At 38.7% G+C, this 15954-nt stretch overlaps 1 protein-coding gene across 3 annotated transcripts in view; it reads left to right on the top strand.

Annotated features, from left to right (window-relative positions):
* Positions 1-15873, top strand: part of LOC114847583 (NACHT, LRR and PYD domains-containing protein 12-like) — a 31122-nt gene extending 15249 nt beyond the window's left edge. Inside the window, exons 1-12 of one of the 3 annotated variants that reach the window (XM_029137499.2) lie at positions 2184-2321; positions 3628-3780; positions 3953-4097; positions 5061-5233; positions 5385-7227; positions 8062-8232; positions 8369-8542; positions 8927-9100; positions 10202-10375; positions 10881-11054; positions 13684-13860; positions 14896-15873. In XM_029137499.2, the coding sequence (XP_028993332.1) occupies positions 3663-3780; positions 3953-4097; positions 5061-5233; positions 5385-7227; positions 8062-8232; positions 8369-8542; positions 8927-9100; positions 10202-10375; positions 10881-11054; positions 13684-13860; positions 14896-14905 (3333 nt within the window). In that variant the 5' untranslated portion in view covers positions 2184-2321; positions 3628-3662 and the 3' untranslated portion in view covers positions 14906-15873. Of the gene's footprint in view, positions 1-2183; positions 2322-3627; positions 3781-3952; positions 4098-5060; positions 5234-5384; positions 7228-8061; positions 8233-8368; positions 8543-8926; positions 9101-10201; positions 10376-10880; positions 11055-13683; positions 13861-14895 lie in introns of those variants that run through there. The other 2 variants (XM_055505388.1, XM_029137844.3) reach the window with 2 other exon arrangements.
* The last annotated feature ends 81 nt before the right edge of the window (positions 15874-15954 follow it).

Here is a 15954-nt window from a genome sequence, read left to right as displayed (position 1 = left end):
GGAAAAAGTCAACATGACTCACATGCTGTTGGTAAGATTTTGACTTTTTGCAGCATCAACAGACAATATTAAGAATGTGATTAATTTATCTATATCTGATCATTACATCATTCATATTCAACAGGCAAATAAAAAGTGTTTTAAATAAAAACTCTAAAATGACTGACAACATAAGGATCAACTTGTTAATCAGACAAATCAAAATGTTCAATGAAAGTAAAGCTAACAGTTTAGTTATTACCAACACATATATTTACCTCACACTGATGTTTCTCTGTGTTCTTCTCATGTAGAATGAACATAATAAAACACTGTTTAAATTTTAACATGTTTGTTCCCTTTTATCTTCCTCAATGTCAACATTTGAATATGAAAATACAATAGACTTATTTGTTTTTATCACTCTCCGGTAATGATACAGAACAGCTGATATGTCCACACTGTTACAGACTGGTGACATGTTCACAGTGTGACCTGCCTCATGTCCAGTAACAAAAGTAAGAACCACTGGACTCAAGATATAACATACATGTAATAAATACAAACATTCAGTCCAATATTGGTTCCTCACTTTATTTGCTTCCGTCTCTCGTTAAAGGGCATTACCTTACTCCTTTTCTCCCAGTGACCTTTGACCTTTCCACTGCAGAACTGTGTGTCTGACACAGGTTCATCTGCTCCACAGACAGTTCTGTCAAAAAACACAGATATATGAACATTTTCACCAATTTGAAGACTTAAAAAATCTGAAGTCAACAAACTCAGAAACAAAATAAAAGATTTAACGAGAATCTAACAAATTTATTCAGTATGTAATTGTTCAGGTTTTCATGTTCAGGTAAATATTACACAAAGAAGATCAGTGTAATTGTCTTCACCTGTACTTCCTAACAGGATCTGACACAAGTAGAGTCTGTGTGTGAGGATTTGGTTTGTGTACGTTCTGTGTTTATAGTCATGTGACTGTTGGAACCTGGAGACATTGTCTAGTGATGAATGAACCACTTTGAACCTCTGCATTTTATTTCTGCCTGAAATCAAACACTAATTACTAAGTCGTCTCAGATCTTCAACGTGTCCTATAGTACACAAAATCAACATCAGTTAATACCACAAACAATAAAATCAACAATAATGTACAATGAATAAAAAAAAATACTGTATGTTTGGCGGGGATAAGAAATATTACCTGCAGGGATTTCTGGACCCTGTGATGGACTGATGACCTGAACAGCGTAAACGTACCTCACACCCCAGTGACAGCTGGAATTGGCTATATCAAACCTACTGTATTTCAGATGTTGGATGGAAATCCTGCATTGTAATGCAAAATTTGTCTTAACACTCTATATAATATTCTTTATCATGGAAATGTGTCTCTAACCTTTCTATTTTTGGATTTCCTGCTTGTGTTTATTTTGGTATGTGCTGCAAGATTTTTGCATTATGGTTGTTTTTTTTATATAGTGTCTTCTTTGTCTGTCAATTGGGATTTTATTGTTGTTCACATTCATGCTCTTAATTCCTCATTTTTATTTAGTTAGTGGTTTTGTTTGAGTTAGAGTAGGTTTAACTTTTATATTTCAGACCTTCCTCGTTCTTGTCTGACACACCTGTGAGTTTAGTTTTGGTTTCTCCTCTGTTGAGTAATTCTCCTTGGTGTTTGAGTTTACATTAGTCCTGTTAACATGATTTGGTTTTTAGTATGTATTAATCACCTTTTATTCCTCTAATTGGTTTACACTTTTAATGTTTTACTACTTATTTTTTATTATCTGTTTCCTTCGGGGTTGTTTTGCTGTTGCCTGAGGGACTTCTTTTTTGGACCCTGAGCCTTAAACATGAGCTGTTTCAAAAACAGCATAATAAATAGATGGCCTAGGTTTATACAATACTATTCTACTTGACTGGATTTAAAGTGCTTCAACACTGCTTCACAGAGGGCAAAGCTATTTACGTGTTTGTCATTTTATTGTGTCTTTTGAAAATTCATTCTACAGTAGATTCAAACATGATTTATGAAAAAAGTGGGAAAATAACAAATATAATACAAAATATATCTAAGAAATGTTTAACCTCTGAGTTTGATACAATACATGTCATAGTAAAAAGAAAATGAAAATACAGTTGGACCAGTCAGACTGCATACTTAGAAACCGTGGCAGTTACATCTGTGAAGGTATGAGGAAACAGCATCTGCATGAGGAAACAGCAGAGCTGAGCTTTGTCTTTCTGCTGGATCAGTCTATGGAGACGCATCTTGTTCATCTGTGATGCGTGGCCTGACCAGGTGAGGACACAGGGGAGCTGCTGGACACTGAGTAAGTGGAACTCTGCTTCACTATTCTTTAGAGGAAGCTTTTCCACATTATTTCATGGTTGCAATTTTGACATGTTTACAGGAAAACTAATCAGGTGTTTCAGTGTGTGTGTGTGAAGCTAATCACAATCTAGTGACTAAAGCTTGTGGAATTTAAAGTTGTCTTATAATGTCTATTTCACTGTATGAAGAGAAGATTCTTTGGTCAAATCTTCATTTTCACAGTGTGAGAACAAATTATTTTATTGACAAAAAACAACTGAAATTTAAAACAGGATATGTCTAGAAATATAAGAAAATATATTCTGTAAAACTGGTTAGTGTAGAAAACCGCACAAAACTGAGTTTAAATGCAAAATGAGAGAATAAAAGTCAAATACTGTAGCAACAAAGTAAAGATAGAGAATGTTCAAGACTGTGGCATTTAAAACTACATAAAGGAGATCTTATTTCTCCACCATCCAACGGCCCGAAGGTTCTGTTCAGTGGCACCTGGATGTTTCACCTTCTATCGAGGCGACTTCTGACTGAACTAACATGGACCCAAATGTTTTACGTCTTAGACTGAGAATCTCCAGGTGAAGGTTTTTTTTTAAATGTGAACAACTTAACCATCCACTGGGTTTGTAAACCTGATGCCCCAGCAAGTCAGTACAGAAAAAAGACGTTTGGACTGAAAACACTGTGGAACAAGATAAAGAGCTGTGATCAGCTGTTACACTTTAAACAAATCACTGTTACAATCTGAATGATTTTTTTCAGCTTTTTTCAGCAAGAGACACATCTACATATTTATAATAATAACAGAATTATTATGTTGAGACCAATTTAGAATAAGAAAACTTTATTGATGTAACAGTACAAAACAATAAAATCCTGACACTCACCAGTAACAACTCACAATGCTGTTTAACTGGTTCAACTCACCTGGATGCCTGTAGACAGAGTGGGGGCAAAGCCTTAGGGATCAGGTGTTCAGGTAGATGTTACAGGAGGAAACAAAAGATGTTTAACCAGTGCGTTCACTCTATTTAGAGAGAACAGAGCAGAAAAAGGAAAAGTAAAGCTAAGCATATATCTTTTAACAGCCTTAACATTATTGAGGGACTCTATTTAGACTGAAGAAGAGACACAATTTACTTTTGTACAAACAAACAAACAAAAAACAAACAAACAAACAAACAAACAGACAAACAGACAAACAGACAAACAGACAGAGAAGGAAATATGAAAATGTGTGTAGGAGCTGTTTGGTATTTTTGACATTTAACCAGACGTGTTTGTCCTGTTTTTGCTTCTTACAATAGCTCTTAGTGATTCACCACTGACTTAAGTATAGAAGATGGACACTTGTATGGAGGAAGACAGACCCTCAGAGAGTCTACTCTGTAAGGACAGAGCAGAGCCTGCAGGATCCAGCTGTCAGTCTACCAGAACCACAACTAGTGCTGATGTTCAAGGTAGGACTAAGTTTTACTAAGTACAAAGCATGTACTGTTTGAAAACAAGCTGTTTTTTATAGCTGTGTATTTTCACACTTCTCAAATTTGCTTAAACGCTAAATTGTTTTTGTGAGTAATATAAAAAAATAAACGTTTTTTTCTCATGGCTTTCGTCTACTTCTTTTTGCAGATTATGGGCAACAGGATAATGAACATAAGATCAGTGTGAAGAGGAAACGTGAACATGTGACCAAAGAAAGCAAATGTGTAAACTATGCTGTGTCCATGGGATCTACTCCAAATTTAAGTGATGTACCTAAACCCGCAGACACAAAGTAAGAGATAGTTTCCTCTGTGAACTGACCCAATGGAACATGATGCTTTGAAGACAAAAACAAAATGTTTTGTTAAAAAAATTTGTTCATGAAGCAGAACCTTTAGTGCAGATACAGTTTCATGCTACTTGTACTTTTACTGTATATGGTGGTTCTGTAGTAAAATACCAGAGAACCTCCATGTCAGAATTTACTCCTCAGCAGAATCTGTGACTCTTCGTCATGATGGTAAAGTCACCTTTTAACTGTCTGCTAAACTTTGAAAGCTTTGTTGTAAGTAGACCTTTAGGTTTAGGTTCTCTCCAACCTAAAAGTTGTTCAAAACAAACCATATGTGGATGGTTCTCATGGTAAATAGCTCTGTGAACAAACAGGAACAGAAACTGAACAAATATAGCTTTTAGAATGTTTGTTAAATTAATGTTTTGGTTATCGCCACCATATTTTGCTGTTAAAGATCTGGGCATAAAACGTATGTGGACGTTCTTATGAAGGAGTTTAAAAACTGGTCCAATGTAGTTTTAGCTACTTTTTTGTTCTTAGAATGCTTGTTTTGCATGTTCTCCTTCACTAGTTGATGAATTTGATGGTCAACAATAGAGATAGCCAAAACTACCAAACTACAAAAGGAAACATCTGGACCAGAACGTCTGACAGCATTGTCCCATTTTGTGTGTCTGCCACAGTGTTTAGAGATGTTCTAACTTCAGTTCAGACCTGATGAAGCCAAAATAAGCTGTACAGCGTCATTGTGAGTCAAGAACAGAATCAGCATCTGTAGTGGAGGATTTTAATGTGTTGAGTTTGTATGTGACTCAAACTCCAGGGAGATCACTAAACGCACTTAAAGACAATTGGGCAAAGAAAAGCAGCTCATTAGTGTTGGTCAGGCACCAAAGATGAAGCCAGAGCTGTCTGGAGACCTGAACAAATGAATTTAGGTTTAATTGAATGTCTTGACAGAGAGGAGCAGCTGTGTGCTTTGTGTGAGGAGGTTCTGAAGGATCCAGTCTCTACCAGCTGTAAACACACGTTCTGCAGACAGTGCATCACCGTATACTGGGACCAGTCTCGATCAGCAGGAGACTCCTCTTGCCCCCACTGTAGAAAACGATCCAGAACCAGTGTTTTTCCAAGTAAGACTATGTTTTACTAATTAGCAATTCACTAAACACAAAGTAAATATTTGTAAAACAAATATATATATTTTTATAACAATAATTAATAATAAGAACAAATGAGTCTTTTATTCTATTTTCACTGGCTTTCCTCTACTACTTTTTGCAGATGTTGTTTTAAAGGAGCTTCTAGAACATAAGACAAGTCTGAAAAATAGATGTGAGTATGTGGCCAAACAAAGTGAAACAGGAAATCAAACCCTCCTCAACAGTATCTACACAGAGCTCTACATCTTGGAGGAACAGAGTGAAGGGGTTAATACCCAACATGAAGTGATGCAGCTGGAGACAGCGTCTAAGAAGAAAACCCTCCATGACACTGCAATCAAGGTCCACAACATTTTTAAGGCCTCACCTGACCAGCAGACACCCATCAGAGTGGTTCTGACCAACGGCGTCGCTGGTGTTGGAAAAACCTTCTCGGTGCAGAAGTTCACGCTGGACTGGGCCGAGGGCCTGGAAAACCAAGATGTCGATGTGCTGGTTCTGATGTCGTTCAGGGAGCTGAACTTGATTAAAGACGAGCAGCACAGTCTGCTGTCGCTGCTCCATGTTTTCCATTCAACATTAGAGAAAGTCCCAGCAGAGGCGCTGACTGCCTGTAAACTTCTGTTCATCTTCGACGGCCTGGATGAAAGCAGACTTTCACTGGACTTCACCAAGACGGAGGTTGTGTCTGACGTCCGACACACGTCTTCAGTCAACGCACTGCTGACCAACCTCATCCTGGGCAACCTGCTCCCCTCGGCTCTGGTCTGGATCACCTCCCGACCTGCAGCGGCCCATCACATCACAACTGTGCACAGGGTGACAGAAATACGGGGATTCACTGACGCCCAGAAAGAAGAGTACTTCAGGAGGAGATGCAGGGATGAAGAGCTGTCCAGGAAAATCATTGCGCACGTGAAGACGTCCAAGAGCCTCCACATCATGTGTCAGATCCCAGTGTTCTGCTGGATCGCTGCTATGGTTCTGGAGCACATGTTGACTACAGAGCAGAAAGAAGAGCTGCCCAAGACCCTGACGGACCTGTACTCACATTTTCTGCGGGTTCAGACAGAGAGCAAGAAGAGGAAGTACGGTGAGGGACATATAATGAGTAAACAGGAAGCTAACAGGAGAAACCTTCTGAGGTTGGGGAAGCTGGCATTTGAGAATCTGCAGGAAGGAAAGATCGTGTTCTACCAAGAGGACCTGGAGAATTGTGGTATTGATGCCAAAGACGCTTTGGTTCGTTCAGGAGTTTGTACAGAGATCTTCAAAGAGGAGAGTGGGATCTTAAGGAAAACAGTCTACTGCTTCGTTCATCTGAGCGTCCAGGAGTTCCTGGCTGCAGTCTACATCTTCCACTGTTACACCAACAAGAAGAGAAAGATACTGGTGAACTTCCTGAAGAAAAACACTGCCTGGGATCACAATGACGATGACGAGGACAATGAAGATGATAATGACGATGATGACGATGATGATGTGGCGCAACATTATTCTTCTATTGATGCATTTTTGTCAAGATCCATGTGGAAATCCATCCGAAGTAATAATGGCCACCTGGACCTGTTTGTTCGCTTCCTTCATGGTCTCTCTCTTGAGTCCAACCAGAGACTCTTAGGAGGTTTGCTGGGTGAGACACAGAACAGTCCAGAAGTCATTCAGAGAGTCATCAACAACCTGAAGGAGATGAACAGTGATAAAATCTCTCCAGACAGAAGCATCAACATCTTCCACTGTCTGATGGAGATGAAAGACCACTCAGTCTATCAGAAAATCCAAGAGTTCATGAAATCTGAGAAGAAATCAGAGATGAAGCTCTCTAAGATCCAATGCTCAGCTCTGGCCCACATGCTGCAGATGTCAGAGGAGGTTCTGGATGAGTTGGACCTGAAGAAGTACAACACGTCAGAGGAGGGACGACAAAGACTGATCCCAGTTGTGAGAAACTGCAGAAAGGCTCAGTAAGTCCAGTGTTAGTGGGATCATTGTTTTAAACCAACATGTCACAGTTTGAGCACGTTTGGCTCAATACTCTCTTGCTTTCATTTTGTTTTCACTCAGTTGTAGCAGATTCAAATTAATTTGATATTAATACCAAGCATTAATGTTCCTCGAAACAAGGATTCAGCGGTAGAAAATGGGTGGATGGATAGCTAAGCACCAGATAGCAATTATGGCATGATAAGAAGAGGGGGGATCCTGCTGGTGTCAATTGGTCGCCTGTTGTGATAGAGGCCAGTCTCCTGTGGGAATGTGAAAGAGTTCTGTGTGTAGTTTACGTTCAAGGTCTCAGTCCTGCGATAAGGGAAGATTCACAGTTTCATTATCCTGGAGGAATAACAGGATGTAGTGGTTCTCAATGAGGGAGTTAGGGTTCACACACTCGGGCTCGGCTACCTCGGTCCAGACGTGGACTGCTACACAGTTGAACATTACAAACAACATGACTCATTACTAATAATGAGAGTCTTTAGATCCACTGATTGTAGTGTTGATTCAATAGAGCCATGAGGAAATCACATGACAGCAGTTACAATCTCTAATGATGTTACACTGTGAAATCACATTGATTTCTACTTTACTGAACACATATCACAGCATCTATTGTTTATACATTACAGTTGTGTGACTGACTCTTCTGTCTTTTTCTTGATTGCTATAATAATATTAATATCTTAATATGATATATGATATGGTTTTTGTGGACCAGCTGAGCACCTGGGCTACAGCTGCTTATGGCCATCTGCTTATTTGCAGCTTTTATTGTAAACATTTTCTATCTTCTGTCTTCACAGACTTGGTAACTGTGGACTTACAGAGACTCACTGTGAAGTTGTAGTCTCGGCTCTGAAGTCCCTCCCCTATTTGATGCTACTGGATCTTAGCTGGAACAATCTGCAAGATGCCGGAGTGAAGCTACTGTCTACTGGGCTGAAGAGTCCACACTGTCGACTGATGACTCTGAGGTCAGATTTCTTTCTTTTTTCTTTGTTGTTTCTTGATAATTTGAAACTTGATAAAACCTCAAGTGTATTGATGTTGTGGTGACATTTAACTGATGAGTTCAACAGATAATAAGGTCATCCTTGCCTCTGTATTCAGATTAATGAGCTGCAGGTTGTCAGGGATCAGCTGTGGTTATCTGGGCTCTGCACTGGGGTCCAACCCGTCCCATCTGACAGAACTGGACCTCAGTGGAAACAAGCTGCAGGATTCAGGAGTGAAGCAGCTGTGTGGTTTTCTGGAGAATCCTGACTGTCGACTGGAGACTCTAAGGTCAGACTTTCATTCAGTCAATTTTACTTTATTAAAGGTTTTTTCAGTAGAAAATGTTTCTGTGACTGTCATGAAATAGAAATTTTCTATATGCAGTATTACTAAAAATGTGTCCAGAACATGGACATTTCTGGTCTCTTTGTTAACCTGAGGAGTTTGCATAGTTGTAGAGGTGAAATCACAAAGTTTTTACTGAAGCAGCAGAATGTTGTCATTAACATTAATCTCACTGTTTGATTTGGACTGTTTTAACCTGCATCCTGTTGGTTCAGCTGTTTGTTTCAGTTTGTAGTTTTGAAATCTTTACTTTCCGAAGTGTCTTAACAAAGGATGAACCACTGAATCAGGTGACACTTTGTTTCTACTGTTCGATTCTTTTTTCAGATTGATTTGCTGCCATTTGTCAGGGATCAGCTGTAATTCTCTGGTCTCAGCTCTGAGGTTGAATCCATCTCACCTCAGAAAACTGTACCTGAGTAGAAACAGCCTGCAGGACCCAGGAGTGGAGCAGCTGTGTGGTTTTCTGGAGAGTTCTGACTGTCAACTGGGGACTCTGAGGTCAGACTCCATGTTTGCGTTATGTGCTGAATATGTGAATGTTTTGCTGACACTAAACTGCAACAGGTTTATGTCCATGAGGTTAAATCACCTTCAAGACCCATCACAATCAAACATTAAATTGTCCACTCTGATGTGAAAACCATGATGTTTGATTGTGGCTCTGGAAACTGCTACCGACGTAAGGAAGAAGCTTGTACCAACAGAGATTCTGCTAGAAACAAATGGGAGGAAAAAATATTCAGCAGGTTCAGAACAGGACACAGGTCTAAATAGTTGCTGAAGCTCATTAATGGTCATCCGACTCACAACTGTGTCAAGAAGCAGGCGCAGATGATCCTGTTTTATTTTAGTATAATAAAGGAGCAGACAACTGAGATGGTAGAAGGTCAGAGTCCACTGACAGATTTGATCAGACTGTTTGTCGATGCTCCATCAGAGTCAACACTAATGCATGCGTGGAGTCTCTGCTCTCTGCTTCACTGCTGTCCTGTTGATGATGGTCAGACTCACATCTAAAACCTGAAACTCATTGGTTTTTCTAGCTCCATTAAATGTGCATAATTATTAACAGCTAGCATGAGACAGGAGGGATAAACCTCTGTTCAGGAGATCCAGACTGTAGCTGCACACAAACTTTCTTTTATTACAATGTAGACAATGTAGTAGATTGTCTAAGTTGAATGACAGCTAAGCTTTGCTGAGATCTTGTCTAGTGAATTATCTGTCCAGTGTTTGAACACAGAGACACAGAAATCTAGGATCACTGGCTTAGGTGGTTTGGTGGCTCAGTTGGTTAACCGTTGGCTTAGGGAGCATCCTACTGTAGGTTCTAGGTTCAAAGCCCCACCAGAGCACCAAGTGTGTCCTTAAAAAAGACACTTTACATAGTTCCCCAGGCTGCAGATGGCCAATTTTGTTGTTACATTGTACAGTATGTGATAATGACATATAAAGGCTTTCTTCTTCAGTAATCATCATATTTTTGGTTATTTCTCCAGAGACGATATGAAATAAATCAATAAATCACAATGCAGATGCAAATATGTTGTTTAAGAATGGGGAGAGAACAATTGTGAACATGATGATTTTTTTATTTAGGTTAAGAAGCTGCAAGTTGTCAGATATCAGCTGTAAATCTCTGGTCTCTGCTCTGAAGTCCAACCCATCCCATCTGACAGAACTGGACCTAAGCTGGAACAACCTGCAGGACTCAGGAGTGAAACAGCTGTGTGGTTTTCTGGAGAGTCCTCAGTGTCGACTGGAGACTCTGAGGTCAGACTTTGTGCTTTAATTCTGTAAGGTAAACTAATGTGAAAGCTGTGCTGATTCTAAACTCCAGACATGAGGCAGATGTTCTACTGATCCACACTAAGGATCTAGGTGGTAAAGTGTGTTATTTTCTTCTTCTTCTGTTGCTTTTCCAATCTTTTGAAAACGTTCCCACTGACTCCAACAGCCTTGGCTGTAATACACCAAATCAAACCTGGGCTCATAAGACTGACAAAAAAAATGTTCATCAATAAGAAAATATCAAACCTGTGATCAAGTACATGTTTTCCACAATTTTTTTAGGGTTTTATAATTTTTGTTCTAACTCAAATATTCAAACCTAAGATCTGTTCGTAGCCAGTTTTACCCCCCTAGTGGTGGAATTTAATCTGGCGTATTTTAGACTGTTGCAAACGTGTGAAGTCTAAAACATATTTAGCTCTAAACACATGATGAAACACTGAATGATTTAGGCTAACAATTTGTTTCATCTTTAATTCATACTCAGATTAAGTGGCTGCAGTTTGTCAGAGATCAGCTGTGACTATCTGGGCTCTGCTCTGAGGTTCAACCCGTCCCATCTGACAGAACTGGACCTGAGTGGAAACAAGCTGCAGGATTCAGGAGTGAAGCAGCTGTGTGGTTTTCTGGAGAATCCTCAGTGTCAACTGAGAACTCTGAGGTTAGTTCCCTGACTGTTACTGTTTTAGGTTTGGGGTTCTGAATGTGGTTAGTCTGTTTGTGTGAATGAACTAAAAGCATTAAAAGACGAGAAAAGTAATTTCTCTGAGCTGAGCTGATCTGATGCCAACAATGCCAAACGCTGATTAAACTGCTGACGTCAAAAAGTTGACTACGTCCAAACGATGAAAACGTCAAAACGTTGACAAAGATTTAAACGATGACAGCGATAAAAATATGGTGATTAAAAAGATGATGATTAAAAAGATGACCAAGGTGAAAAGATGACAAGATTAAAAGATGACAATGACTCAAAAGTTGACTCAAAGTAAAATGATGTCAAAGATTAAAAAATTGATCAAGGTGCATTGTTGACAATCATGAAAATACTGACTAGTTTTTTAATTTGAAAGGATTTAAGGAAGTATTTGTAGTTAATGCTAAACTGTATAATAGTTTAATAACTAGTCATAAATAACCAGTCAGAACCAACATCTTGCCATTTAAGGTAATAAATTACATCGGTGTTTTTATTTTGAAAAGATTTAGAGGTCTCGTGTGAGTGATTACTAAACTCTAAAATAGGCGTAAATAGTCATAATTTATCCTTCAAAAGCTAAGATTTTACTATTACAGTAAACCAAAAGATTTAGATTAAGCTATTTCAAAATAAAAGCACCAAAAGAAGTGTGTGGTTATTTGCTGAACTGCAAAATAGTCTCTGTAATTATTAGGTCAAAACCAGATTTTTTTTTAAATCAAATAAATTGCTTTGATGCTTTTATTTTGAAAGGATTTAGAGAAAATGTGTGTGCACAAAAACAGTGCAGGTAAAGCTAATAAATTGCATTGGTGCTTTTATATTGAAAGGACGAAGGGGAAGCATGTGTGGGTAATTACAGTACAGACCTGTCAGTCAAATCTGCAGCTGTGCCATCGCCAAGGAGACGAAAGGCAGGAAAATCAGGCTCACTCTGCTCTGTGAAAGCAGACTTTCACCCGTGATAAATATTATTCCAGCAAAACTAAAATAAATAGTTATGACAAAAATATTTTCAGTTTATGAATCCCAAGGCTTCCCTGAACATGTGGAGTTAATTTTATGTTTGAGGACGAAAGCTTGTAGCCACAGTCACAATTTCAAAATATGTCTCCTCCTGTTTTTCTCCCCAGACGTCTGCCGAAAATTATCATTGGAGTCTATGGGAGAATTTCAGGATCTCTCTGCACTTTGAGGTCGATAGCGACTAAAGTATAGGTCTGAGGGTATAGCCATACACATCCTTAAAAAGAAGACAAGTATGACTAACTGAAAACTGTACTGAAGAAATTACATTGATAGAGTGAAAATTGTGGCTGTAGTGACGGGTTAAAGACAGAATTTGTGTCTTAAAAAAACGTGCCCTCACACTCTAGCGATGACATAAAGTTGAACAATGACTCCCATAGACGACCATTATAAGAAAAACAATGAAAACATTTGAATAACATTAAAAGTTGAAAACGTTAAAAGTAATAGCCTTGATGGTCTAGTGATGACGCACGTGTAGAACGTTGAATCACAATTCTACGATTAAGCGTTGAGAAAAAGATAGCGATGAAAAAACTATGGAGAACCGAAACCGCCATAATCAAATATAAAGGAAAAAAGAAAGAAATTTACTAATACTTAAATTATAAATATACAAATCTATAAAACTTTGAAAAAAGAAATGTATAAATGCTTATATTTCCAGTAAAACACTCATTAATGTTCACATTTATTTATTTTTCTATTTTGCATTTACATGTAGCTTTTCCTTTTCTCAAGCTTTTTTTCTTTTTCGCAAAGTCTAGCCAAATGAGCCGTGTCACATCGATTTCTCTTGTTTAGATCCTGGGTAAATGCTGCAGCAATGCATCATGGTCTACCTAGCATTAGCAATGGATCTTTGACAGATAGAAAACAACTTACAGTAAGGCATCTTCCGGACAATTCAGAAAGTTTTACACCTGACTTCATGATTTTTCAAATTGATTTGATTTGTGAAAAATTGTACAATACGGGCAGATAAATAACCACGGTAGTTTTTGACCTACTGGATGAAGGTTGAGCCTCGAGTTCTGTGAGCAATGACTGGGGAGTGACACAATGAATCTTTCTTTCAAAAAAATTGAAAAATAAATAAATGTGAACATTAATAAGCGTTTTACTGGAAAAATGTGCATTTATACATTACTTTTTCCAAAGTTTTATATATTTTTATATTCATTATTTAAAAAATGAGTGTGAGAGCTGGTAACAGGCGATGATGCTCAACAGTTTTATTTTAAAAATCAACAGAAACACATCAGAACTAATATTTAACTTGCATCAGCTGTTGCTTAGAAAGGTTTCAGTACATCTACAATAAACTCATTTCTTCGACTATGTTTTAATTAAAATATCTGTGAATCAGCTTAAAATTATTTTTTAGAAAATATTTTGTTATTATATTATTATATAATATATAATGTATATATTATATTTATTTTATTAAACATTTATAAGGACAATGACATGTCAAGTCTCTCTGTTCATTTAAACATTGTTGATCAGGACAAATCTGACTGATTAATCATTTGATCTCCCTCTTTGTTTTTTTGCTCAGATTGAGTCGCTGCAGTTTGTCAGAGATCAGCTGTGAGTGTCTGGTCTTGGCTCTGAAGTCAAACCCGTCCCATCTGAGAGAACTGGACCTGAGCTACAACGAAGACTTGCCAGATTCAGTGGTGAAGCCTCTTTCTGACCTGCGGGAGAGTAGGGACTACAAACTGGAGATGCTGAGGTCAGAGTTGGAGTCTGTTTTTATCAGCATTCCACTAAACACAGTTAGTTTCACAGCAGAGCCAGTTTTTCCAGGAAAGCTCCAACCTTCGACACCTACACGTGTAAAATATATTTAGCAATTTCATACAGGCAATTTGATATTAATGCAGAAACATTAATATTACATGAAATTATTGCACCAGGTTCTACAAGCTGAACCAAGCTACTGTATGGTAAAATGGTAGTTAACTAGGTTAAACACCAGATACTAATTCACCAAACTCTCATGATCAGTCACCTGACTATGCCTGCTCTCACTCATCCACACACTCCCTCTGTCCATTCTCCTGAGGCCACACCTCCTCCCTGATCGTCCCCTCTGCCGCCTGCATCCTGGACTGATTGATTCATTCCACTCACCTGCGCCTTCCCCTCTGCTCTGCTTATATACACCACCTCACCCGCTCTGCCAGCTCGTCAGTCACCAGCTTGAACAGATAAATGAATGTTAATATTTCTGTGTGTGATGGTTTTGGGCAAAAAGGAGTCAGTGTTATTCACCTCTAAGTAACTTAAAGATTACTACTAACTAAGGATCGCTTACAGTAGGTGCTGTTGGAATAGTTTGGAGTGACTTTATTTCAAAAAGGGGAGATCCTGGTGGAAGCTTTCTTGCCCCAGACTAGCCTAGTTTTTGTAAGTAACATCTTAAACAAGTAGGAAGTAATATAGACACGTTGAACATCAAATTCATACAGTAGTGTCTATGCTACAATGCTAGATAAATGTCTTTCACATGCATCAAACACAGCCCCAGTAATAAACAAAAATATGAGAGCGAGTTCACATCACCTCTGTCCAGATGCAGCTGTGGATGCTACACGTGAGAACTGAAGGGAAGCTGGTCCACTACACAGGTGGTCCAGTTCTGTTCTGCACACAACTAAAGTCCCTGCTTGTCTTTATAGTGAATGTGCTGCATTACTGACACTGATAAAGGGGGTCTCTGGAAACACTCACTGATTTGCTCTCTGCCGTCTCATTGTCTCCACAGGTGGTGGTGATGATCCAGATGTTGAAGCAGCTGCAGTTGGTGTGCAGCTTGAGGTCTAACTGAGAGATAGTGTGGAAAGGTGTGGAGATGAATCTCAGTGCTGCAGTCTGAACTGATCTGAGAACAGCCCCACTCTGTCCATCCATTTTCCCTGTGTGATCCTCTGGATGTGACAGAGGACAATCAGTGGGTCTCTGCTGCCCCGCTGCTGCAGATCCTCTGTGTGTTGGTTGATTTTCAGTAATAAAAGTGTAATCAATTATTAATTGAATTTATTTATAAATATTTTTCTTGAATGATTCCGTTCATAAGCAGGAAGACAGAGAAATGAAAGTGTGTGGAGCAGCAGAAAGCAGAAAAATTGTCTTTTTAATCTTTGCTCCATGTTGATTGTTCTACTTCCAAACCAGCATAGCTCTGTTCAGAGTTTAATATGAATGTGTGATTATCCTGGTTGAAGTTATCCAATATTGAATATGTAACATTTGCGTGTGTTTGAGGTTGAAAGGGCACCATCTCCATTTTCATTACACCCACATCCCTCACACTTTGGTTTGTGTGTGTGTGTGTACATATTTGGTTGAATTATGATGGTTTTCTTTGCACTTTGGCTTATTTAATTGTGGTGGGTGTAGCGTGGGGCACCTACTCAGTGATTGTACCTGGGAAATGAGGACACGTGTGCCTGATCAGAGCCTCTTTGCTGGTGAATTACTAAGGAGAAAAACAATCACAGGGAAACAGTTCCAATATTTACTATGATATTATTATCCAATTTTTATTAATTGGGTGGTGGCCGGGAACTTTGGTATGACAGACGGATTAATATATATGTTTTTCAACCCGCCTCAACTGGGAAAGATGGTACACACCACCCAGGTGTACTCGCTGAGTGAGGCTGCAGTGTTTGTGCCTTCGTGAACGATTGTGCCTTCTGTGAACGATTTGGTTAATAAATAGAAATGTTTTTCACTTAAACCTGGCTTTTGTCGACCTTCTTGACACCAAGTCTGTTCCTCGACTATCAGACAAAGAGTTAAATATTCATTGCCCTTCCTT

Source organism: Betta splendens, chromosome 2, assembly GCF_900634795.4.
Source record: "Betta splendens chromosome 2, fBetSpl5.4, whole genome shotgun sequence".
Lineage (NCBI taxonomy): Eukaryota > Metazoa > Chordata > Actinopteri > Anabantiformes > Osphronemidae > Betta > Betta splendens.
This window is presented reverse-complemented; position numbering and strand designations above follow the sequence as displayed.